This window comes from Helicoverpa zea, chromosome 1 (assembly GCF_022581195.2).
Source record: "Helicoverpa zea isolate HzStark_Cry1AcR chromosome 1, ilHelZeax1.1, whole genome shotgun sequence".
NCBI classification, from domain to species: domain Eukaryota; kingdom Metazoa; phylum Arthropoda; class Insecta; order Lepidoptera; family Noctuidae; genus Helicoverpa; species Helicoverpa zea.
In genome coordinates, this window is record NC_061452.1 from 14,603,067 (window position 1) to 14,614,467 (window position 11,401).

The window sequence follows — 11,401 nt, forward strand, 5'->3', positions numbered from 1 at the left end:
CTTATATTCATATTCATATATTTATTTGCATTCCATATTGTTACAATAGATGATGACTTTTTGTCTGGGTGCGGGAAGTAGAAGAGGAACCGCAGAGAACTATTTGATCCGAATGAAAATCGGAATGCACGAGTCCTGACTAATCTATTATAACCTTATTCATCGTAATTAAGTCACTGACTGACTAACTTAATCTAATAAAGACGTTTAGTATCTGTGAATTTGCTAATAATTTAGTAGGTATTATCATTAATCCTATGTACCTAACTATAAGCTTTGTAAAGACCTAGAAGATTATATTTCTGTGATCTGCTTACGACTTATCAGTAACGACGGATTAAGCTTACGTGGCTTTTAATAAATTACGTATTATAATAATCATTTAAGATAAAGTTCTAAATTAACTTGAATTTTCAAATTCGCAATTTCAAATTTGAAAAATTATCTTAAACATGTTTGTAAAACGCTTGCAGAGTTAAACTAATTCGCTTAATCTTTTATCGATTCAAATTATAAATTATTGGGCCCTCATGAGAACCTAAAAGTTCGATTAGAATGCTAGAGTTTTTTTAAGATCTGATATCAAACTCATTACTTTATTATTGAAAAAATATTACGAACTCTTACTGAAACATTCTTGTATATTGTCATATATGTCCCTCTTTCATATCAAAACTACTGAACCGGATAATTTAGACGTAGTATTACCACCTGTAAAAGTAAATAAGGTACTTTGTCACAGGTGGAACGACAGAGAAAAGCTAGTTAATTAACTATGCATTTTCAAACAAGAGCTCTCTGATCTAAACTAGTTTAAACTACCCTACATTTTCGCCAAACAACAAGATACCTAAGTAGTCAAATAAAAACACTAAAAGCATACAATTTAGATTTGGGAACATATTCCCAAACGCCCCATAAAACGCGACATTACGGACAAACAGAGCTACAGACAAAGACTTGTAATTACATAAAATATAAGTCTGTTCTTGATAGTGTTTCTAACGTTAAAAGCCCTAGGATGTTACCCAACTGGAGCCGCCTTGAAGGCAAATGCGAAACGGCTATATAGGCGCCTTATATGGGTAAAGCCGCCGTGGCCTATAATCGGCCAGGTGGACATCATGCGAAAAGCCCTACCAATTTAAGTTCGGGGGATAAGGCAAAGCAACAACAATAACGTGATTGGATAGCTTACTCACACATTTTTGATAACATCGTTACTCATGAAAACATTTTCAGGCACACACATATGACCGGTCACGAGTACCATTGGTGCGGCAGCCTCATAGGTAGGTACTTTAGCTGATAGGAAAGTATACCTTAAGTAAGTATATGTTATCCAGTTGGTTAATTGTTCCAAGGTTAAAACAGAGGATCTCCAGGGCTTTGTCTTAAAGAGAACAAATATTCGTCTTCCGTACAATCTTTTGTTTGTGACGTAATGTGTTTGTGACGTATGAGTTTTCGTTTTAAAGCAATCTAATTAACGTTTTACTGAGAACTGGCAATTTAGAACTTTGCTTTGAATTAGGAACTGTGTCTTTGTTTTGTTTCTAATTTACTTTTATTTGTTTTATGTCTTTTGGATTACTTATTGTGACAAACTGACGTTTTTTATCACATGCCAATTGGCTATGTCTCACCTACCTACACGGCTACGCAAGAGTGTAAATTATACTCTCAACATTTTTGTCATAAATCATCCTATGTTTTGATAGAACCCCTATGAAAATCATTTTACTTTTTGGTCTGTGATATGTCTCAGAAAAAAAAACAGTAGAAGACGTAATTTTCTCTATTGTGTAGCTAATTAAATATTAGTTTTGTCCCAAATCTTATAGATTCCTGGTCACACTTGTCGCAAGCGCTTGATAACTCACCGTGTCTTGACAAAAATTGGTTTCACTATACGCCGCACTACGCTGCCAAGAGGCATTTCTAACTAAGTAAGTTTTAAAACGAAAAAAAATATGCCTGTATATATCGTGAAGTCTTTATTCAGGAACTGTGGATGTATTGAATTACTTTTTAAGTTTATATCGAGGGTAATGTTTTGATAGCTTTTTGTAAATGGTAAAATGCTTACTGACTCTAATTAGTAGTGTGTGTATAGGAAACCTCTATGTTTTATAAGTTTCGCCTAAATAACAAGAGCACTATTTAGTTTTTTTAGGATTTGCATATTTATCTTACTTTGTCTATGATAGAGTTTGGTCGGAAGACATTCCAATTTTATGGAGCTTCAATTACCTATTTACTTAAATAAAAACACGCCGCACCTGTGATAAATAATTAGAAGTGAGAATATTGAATTTTCAACCTCCGACAACCTTGTCTACATAAGCTTCAAATTTCAATTATATTGATGCCTTAAAGGTAAGAAACCTTGTTTACTTTACCTTATAAAGATAGGTTAAAACAACCCGCTACTGTAAGTAAATCAGCAGGGAGAAATACATCTCAATTTTGCAGCACGCACGGTGCTTATAAACTCTTACAATATAATAACATCATTTTCATACATGATGAGAGCAATCTTTACACAACAGCTTCGTGCAAAAAGTATTCCATGAATAATAATAAATCTGCTAATTTGTATGTTCATCCTTCACACTGAGCAAACTGAGCAAAATGAAAAGCTTCTTACCTATATGCTTTCGCCTGGGCATGAAGTAGGTCCTGCAGACGAAACAGCGCTAAACAGCTAGTATCCAATAATAGGTAAGTGTCGTTACCGACTACAATAACTTGGTATAACGTGGTACCAAAAGATTGAAGCAATCATCGTTAAATAATGTCATAGAGTAGACATGTGTAGATGCGACTTCGTAGGCAACAATGTACTATGTAGACTTTTGTTGCCTAAGTATTTAAAAATTAACATTCATGATGTCTAAAACACGTGTTTTAATCATCTAGTATTATTAAAGAAGGAATATTTTTATTAATATGATACAAACCACACTAATATACGCTAAGGAGTTTGCTTGATCGTACTAAGAAGATGGATCAAAATTGCCCCACGTCCTATAACAATGTGACGTATCTCAAAAAAAGATAAAAATGTTTAAAAAAATATGGCATACTCTCTAATTCATTTTTTTTACACCTTAATAGTCCATTAAGATATCTCAATAAAATAGTCCATTCATAGTTCTATGAACGATGTTTTCATAACAGCGCCTGAACAATTTTTAAAGCATTTTTTTCGTATGAAGGTGTAAAAAAAATGAATTAGAGAGTATGCCATATTTTTTTAAACACTTTTATCTTTTTTTTGAGATACGTCACTTTGTTATAGGACGTGGGGCAATTTTGTATGGATTGTGATCCGTCTTCTTTCGGGACTGACTGATCAGATTTTTTATTCTTTCAGAGTAGATAGCAAATTTATCGAGCCAGAATAGGTTACTTATTATCCAGATGCGCGGAATATTTTCCCACCATATAACTTAACGCAACCAGCTAGTACAAATTAACGTAAATATACTCTTAAAAGGACTATGTCTATTTGCAACGTACAAACATTCGCATCTGCAACTTTACCCAACTTTGTCAATGTTGTTTTATGTAGAACGTAAAATGCTTATAATCGTGCCCAGCGGCATCACAGTAACAGCAAATTCGTTAACCCCTTTATGTTCGACAAACGAGTGTTTTATGTCGTACGGTTATTTCGAGGGCAATTTCCGATGCTCCTGTTTAAGTTTTAACGAGTAACAATAACTTTAAAATGGAGAGGTACTGAAATGACTTCGGTTTTTAAGTCTTATGTTTCCCAGTGAAGTGGCATTTAATTTGGGTTATAGGTAAATTGTTAAGTTCCTTTTATTCATCCTCACTAATAAAAAAATGCATAAGTAACTCTATGCCTTTTTGTCTGGGCTTTCGAGCCAAAGTTCTGAACCGATTTAATATTAGGAACACAGACAGTCTAAAGGCATTTTTATTCGGTCGCTAGATATAACGAGACGTGAGTGAAACTACAGAGAACTAGTCAAACCATAATGGTTGTATCATAATTACTAAAGTTTCAACATCTTAACTGAGATATTAAGGGACTACTCACACTTATTCAGCTCTATTTAGCTTATGTCCATAGAAAACAACGATTTTGTATGGAGACGCGTACGCATCCATTCAGCTTTCCGCGTGTATTCAGCTTTCGCGGCAAACAAGTATAAAATGAGAACAAATGTGTTTTTATCATGCGAGTGCTTTAGATGGAGATCAGCGCTGATCTGCCGCATTCAGCGCTGTTCCGCCGCGTTCGACGCTGAATGGGGCGGAACAGCGCTGCACACGTATGGTTCTCAACTCCTTGTCGACAAGTTGCAACCTGCATAGCTCCTGGATAGATTTGATTTATTATTATGTAATCATTATGAGTATCATTCTCTTTGAATTTAGTTTTATTTTGTTTTAATTGGGGTACCAATGTCGCGTATTCTCCAACCAAATTTCTATTTACCCAAAGTGGGTCGACCCACTGTCGTTTGCGTTTTAATTTTTTACGCTTATTTTTTTCTATGTCTTCTGCAAGTAACGAAACGACAAAAATATCGCACATAGAACTGTCCATGTTGAGGGCACAATACTAATTGAGTAGCTGACCGTCTTCGCAGCATATTCAGCGCCGTACGCACTCTTACGCCGCTGTACGCCGCTGATAGAAGTAGAGCAGAATAAGTGTGACCAAAACCGTTCAGCGAAACTCGAATAGAGCTGAATAAGTGTGTGTAGTCCCTAAGGCATATTTAAGCTCTCACACCCACGTTTACACGACTGAATAAATGATTGTCCCCAAGACGTCAGTAAAACGGAAACAGTAAACAAATTACCCATTATTAATCCTAATTGATGATTGATGGCTATAATGAGACAGAAACACGACATTACCCACCACCCGCCCCCTCTTAAACCCTCGCATCACACAATACAGGAAATGAAAACCGCAACCACTGACGCTCATTATAAATTGAAAACTTTCAACTGATATCGGTTATTTCCATTCAGGAAGAGCTGAAATATAAATCACGTTTTACAATATCCGCCGGAGATAAGTGAAGGCAACAGTTTTTTTTGGAAATTCTGCAAATATATGTTAAGCTTACATTCTTATCAACGTTAGTCAGATGAGTTTAACGAATCAGTTAAATGACGTAGTTTATTTGAAAGGTTTAATTTAAGTTTATGCGATGCGGGTGTCGTTGATCATTGTTTGGCGAATTTTTGGGAGTGCAGGGATGTACTAGGTCGGGAAAAAGGTAGCTTATTTGACTTTTGCAATAAATAAAATAATTGAAACCAATTATGATTGCAGTAAAGTCGTGTAATACCTACATAATTTACTAACAAGCCATTTATTATAACGGTTAAAAATAAACGACAAAGTTTTATTACCCAGTCATCACTGCACAAAAGTATCTAAAAATCAGCTTTAACATCAAAATATCAGCAATAATATGTTAATAAACACGACAAATACAAAATACTTAATTTATTTTATCTCCAATGAAACGAAAGATGTTAAAGCGTCCATTAAGCGGAACCGCTTGCTGAAATTAGCAAAGTTTTCACATGATTTTTGCACCCGTGAACATTTTCACGTTATTTCCGTCTTGATTGCAAAGTGTTATGTTAAACGAGGTTTTAAATCTAGTTTAGTATGTGGAAATATATAAAACATCGCGTAGTTTAAACTGATGATGTTTCTGCAGATATGAGTTTCTGTGATTGCGTTTTTTATTTTGTGTAGTTGTGTAGTGTGAGGTTTTTATTATGATTAGAATCAGTAGGTAAGTGTTTGGATATAAACGAACAAGAAGAAGATTTAATGCATACTTTCCTCTAGCTAGGTAATCTTTATACATATTTATTTATTTGAATCAATATAGATGCCTCTAAGGCCCATAGAAAAAAAATACAATACACAAATATTATAACATTAAAACATACACTCATACATAAAAACTCATAAAAAACTTTTATAAAGAAAAAAACCTTATTTCTTTCAAACACAGTTCCCCAAATCCGTCCCTGAGCATGCACCCAAAAACAAAACCAACAAACAATATTTAACGTTGGGCCCCTAAATTACAAATTATAGTCGCCCACATAAATTAATACCACTGTTATACCAGATTTATACGCGTGACAAATCAATTGCGCGCAACTGTACCAAATATCTGAAAATATTGACCTATTGGATAAATGAAGTTTTATTTTGACAGTACTTCATCTGTCATCGTTTAAAAAGTCAGTTTCAGTATTCCACATAGACATAATATTAGTAAACAGGACTGCGCATTTTGAACCAAAAAACGAGCCGAGTGAAACAGTTAGTACGGAGGCCGTCTGTCCCTTTCTAATAGGGTGACTATGAGATTAAGCTATGTGAGACCAATCCGAGTTTGCTAAGATTATTAAACACAGATTGGTATTGAAGTTTTAACTTACGCAGTTTGTGACCTTAAACTACTAATATAGGCTTTTAATAATTAGCGGGAATTAGCAGTAATAAAAACGGGAAGATTCGAAGTGCAGACTGATTTTTTTGTATTTTTGCTTCACATATAGACTGCTGAGCCATTTATATCGCCTTTCTACATTTTTTTGGGAAACTATAACAATAGGACAACAGTTTTAAAATCCATCACCCATATTTTGACTCATAACAAGAATTCATGGGCACCCTAGTTGTTTGATTTACGAAAATGTTATTATTAGCTTACCGGTGGAACGATATATTGCAACCACCATAGGATTCACTTTCACAAGTATAAAAGCAACACTTTTTCACCATTTTAATAGTTTGAATTGATTAAATACAAAAAAATATAAACAAAATTTTAAATGCTGATTACGCGCCAAGAATGTTCAGGGTTACCGCTAGAAAATAAAAAAAAGCAAAATAAAAATTTATGTTGTTTATGTTTTAATAATAAATACGAATAAATTAATGCGATTGTTATTAATTTGTTGACTTACAATTGTTAAAATAAGATAAAAATATAAGTGATTCAATTGTTTTTTGGGAAGACAAAACTTTTGATCACAACATTTTTTTATGCTGGCAAGGTGTTAGAAAGAGACAAACAGCCTCCGTTCGAACTATCCCTCTCGGCTCGGATTTGCCTCTGTGTATTATGCAACCAATTTAGTACCTTATTGCGTTAGAATAGAGTTCATTTTCGTAAATATATATTTTGAGCGTGCGCAATCTTGTTTAGTAATATTATATCTATGGTATTCCATCTGCATTTTCCGGAGCTAAATCAAGCTGCCTGATCTGAAATTGTCATTTTTTTCAAATGCAGGTCGTTCTGTTACAGGCACATTCCGTTTGTCAATTACTATTCTAGATAATTCCATAGAAGTTTAGGTTTACTATGCTCATTGGTTACTTGTTTGAAATAGGTACAATGTACATTTGCATAGTTTGAATGTAAATCCCTGTAAAATAAATTAACTAATTGTAATCCCACAATATCAGTTTTATCCGGATACGCGAAGCGGGATCTGGTTTTACTACTACATATTAAAGTCTCATTTAATTTCAAATCTCAGTGGAAAATTAAACTTTCCCTCAGAAAATCATTATCTTTTATTTACTTAGTTTCTGGTTTTACTGTCAATAAAGTCTCAGAAACTGTGTACAGTTTCAAATGAACATCTTAAGTACCGTGCGCTATACTAAAGATTATTAAACCGGCTACGGGCGGTTATAACCGGAGCGAACTGGTTTTATCCGGTTATATCCCGACGAGACGCGGCGAAATTGTTATTTTTATGTGATCTACAATTGGACGAGATGACAGGATTGAATGAGTTTGCATAATTAAAAAGTGTAATGCTTTTATGAAGGATTCTTTTAGACTTAATGCAGTTATAATATTGCGCTACCATTTTCATAAGTAGTTCGAGTAAAGTACGCCACAACATTACTAAAATGCCCGCGAAATTACAACCTTAGTGCACGAACATAAGCTAACCCATTTTTTTGTTTTCTTATATACAAATGTACGCTAAATTCGATTTTGTTTGTGCGTCACGAACGCGAATAAATGTTTTGATTTGATTTGATTTTCTACTAATTTTGGTTATGTTTTTTGGTTTGAGATCTCACCATGCCAACAACCATAAAATATGTTTTAAATATACTGAGATAAGTAAAATAACGTAGTTAATTGTCATTTAACACTGAAAACACCCAAAATAGGTCGGCTATTACATTTTATTGTCATACAATACTTTTAAAATAAAGTAAAATTAACGTCAAGATAAAACCCCATGTTCGAAACTTGGCACCAGAAGTGGCAGGAATCGCCAGGGGGCAATGCTTGTTTACTGGTCAACTAGTGTTTGCACCTGGTGTTACTTGACTAAGAAATTATTTAAATTTTTGCTTCGATAATAAGACGTAGATAAATTTTTCTTCATTTAACCAATGTGGTTTGGCCTGCAAGATTTCCAACATTTTTCTTACTGTGATTATTTGCTATTGAAATGCAGTTATTGAAATGAATAGGTAATCAATGCCAACAATTTAATAGAACTAAGTTAACAACAAAGTTGTGAACGAACATACTAACCTACTTACTGTTCTTATTATTTTCCAAAATGTATGCCCAATTTTTGATAACCCAATTAAGTATACTAATTTAAAGTGCTTTTACAGACAATACTTAAATAAGTATTATAAGTTAAAATATACATTAAATTCATTACATATTTATTAATGGTTAAGAAAACACCATTACCAAGGATTGAAAAAAACAAAAAAATAAGCACAAATCACTTTAATGATACCTATTTATACAATAAATAACGCGCAATAAATTACAAACATCCATTTAAAATAACTAGCTAATACAAATTAATACTCAATATAAATAAATCTTATTACGTAGTCTGAAGTATTGTCTGAGCTCACTTAAGTAGACTCAACCCACATCTATGAACTAATTGGAAAAGTCTCAAAATTCTTACATTCTCAGTAACAATTCAGTACAGAGACATTGATAGACAGACTAAATAATAAAGATGCGTAAGTCTATAGTATAGTCGTAGTATATGTAGTACTCTTACGTAACAACACGAAACTTCTAACGTTTTGTTCCTACTCAATAACGATATTACTAGCCTACTTTTGCTAGGCTGATATGTATTAAAACTTTATTTACACAGCTACTCACACACATACACATATTCGCATTAACACATACAGTGAAATATTTCCCTGGCAAGCCACTCAGACGGCTTAAGTCCTTGTACGTCGCTAATTATAAAACAATAGAAAATCAATTGTGTCTCTCGTATATCTGCCATCCAACATACAATGTCTTAATAAGGTTTAACATTCCGACTGGGCGCCGAATATGGGTTAACAGGCTTCTGACCTCCCCGCCTATATGGGCCATGTGGTCCATACTCGTGGCCATATTCTACGTGGTGATGATCATGATGTCCATGATACTCCGGCTTCTCCTTGATGTAGCTGAGGAACCAGCCGAAGATGTAGCCAGCTTTGTGGAGAAGCAGCCAGAACGCGAAGGCGTATATTAGTTTGAGAATGAAGATCTTCTTGATGACTAGGTCCACGAAGTATACTGGGGACAGGAAAATGTTTAGTTAGTGGGTGCTTTCCGATTTATTCTTCTTAGGAGACCACTTTTTGTTCCCAGACACTCTTAGTAGAAACTTTATTTAGAACCGCAAGCAAGTCTGGTACTTATATGGTGAGCCGCTTAGGGGCTGTGTGTGTTATATATTTTTGTTATTATCAATCAAACTATGATTAAATTTTTTGAATTTAGAAAATCTTCTTACCATTTCAATGAGCAAAATTATTTTCAGCAAAATATGTATGAACTTTTACTAGGCGGGCAATGTAAGGTACAAATAAAAGCTAAGCCCTTTTTCTAACTCTACAATAAAATTAAATATAATACCTTCATATTCATAGCAAACCCAGCAACAATGCCTAACTTATCCAAGATAACAATAAACTGGGCTTAGCAGAGTAATTGCTTGTCCGCCCGTGCGTGACACAGAATTCAATAAACCTCTCGTATTTACTATATTTATATTAATATTAACGAGACCTACGGAATCCTTGTTTATTGGGATATGGTCAGACTGTACTTACTCGTTATTTACAAGTTATTTGGCTTGTGGAAGAGGATTTGTATTTACTTTTGTTTTGCTGGATTTGCGAAACTTTGGTATTTCAAAATGAATGACTATTATTTAGAAATATTTCTGAAATGAACTGCCTGAGCTTTGGAGGTCAAAACTTTGCTAAGCTATAAAGTGTACCACTTTTTCTTACCAAAAAACACTTAAGTACCTACTAACGAAAGGTGGGCGTTTTGGTGGCCGTCTCATCTAGAATTTTATCTTGTGTAACTAAGTGATGTTGATCTGTTATTTTACTCTTTAACACAGAATCGAAATCGACAGAACACTATCCATGAACAAAGTTTTATTTTGAAGATGCAATAGAGTTGGTTAAACTAAAATAAAGTCCTAAATTCCATAACACTAATTTATTTCACAAATCAAAACACAAACAATATAATACGCAATAATATTAAAACGGTGACAAATAGCTTCACAATATAGTTATGAGTGATAAACTGGTATTTCATAATCGCTTTCCAATGGAGGCACATTTGAATTTATTGAACACAATCCATTTACGGGTCAATAAAATATTTCCATTGTGCAGTGGGAAGCTGCATATTTGTTTCAGTCGCTCTAAAGTTAATCATATCGATTTGTGACTGATGGAATTTGCGCTGGCGAGTACAAATTTAATAGTACACAACTATGCGATCACAAAATACTGAAAATCAAAATGATATTTTCAATATTAGAGCTGTCGAAACTTTATCATAACGTAACGAGTATATTTGTTATTTTTATAGTTTTTTTGGATGACCCACGTTTACCTTAAGCGCATTCGAATTGAATATAACTATTGGTATTTCATCTTTTTTAATAACTTGGGTAAGTAAACTTACTAAACAGTCCAATTTTCTTCTTCTTCCCTCTCCCTTCAAGAGCAGTATCTGACCCCTCGCAGAACACAACAAATAAAAACACTAGCAACACTGTCAGTTGACGCATTTTGAACTGGCAACACCAAAAAACAATAATAAAATAAGATTTTACTTTTAATATCTATTTTATTGTCTGAACCGACCATGAATCGATCACGTTATGGTACAAAACCATACATACGGGTAATTTTTAGACTCTCAAAACCTCGTACTAGTGCTAATTGAGGAAAAGCTGAGAGAATGTTTAGTTAACACTTTCTACAGAACTGCTAAACTGTACATAATAAAGTTATGCTGAACTTGACAATGTTGAAAATTATTTTCTCATAGTT

General features: G+C 33.8%; 1 protein-coding gene across 1 annotated transcript; it reads right to left on the reverse strand.

Annotated features, from left to right (window-relative positions):
• Positions 1-9,339: 9,339 nt before the first annotated feature.
• On the reverse strand, positions 9,340-11,136 carry LOC124629625. The gene is made up of 2 exons (XM_047163122.1): positions 11,031-11,136; positions 9,340-9,614 (listed from the first exon to the last, which is right to left on the reverse strand). The coding sequence occupies exons 1-2, from the start codon at positions 11,134-11,136 to the stop codon at positions 9,349-9,351; spliced, it is 372 nt and encodes a 123-aa protein (XP_047019078.1). The 3' UTR covers positions 9,340-9,348.
• Between the last annotated feature and the right edge of the window lie 265 nt (positions 11,137-11,401).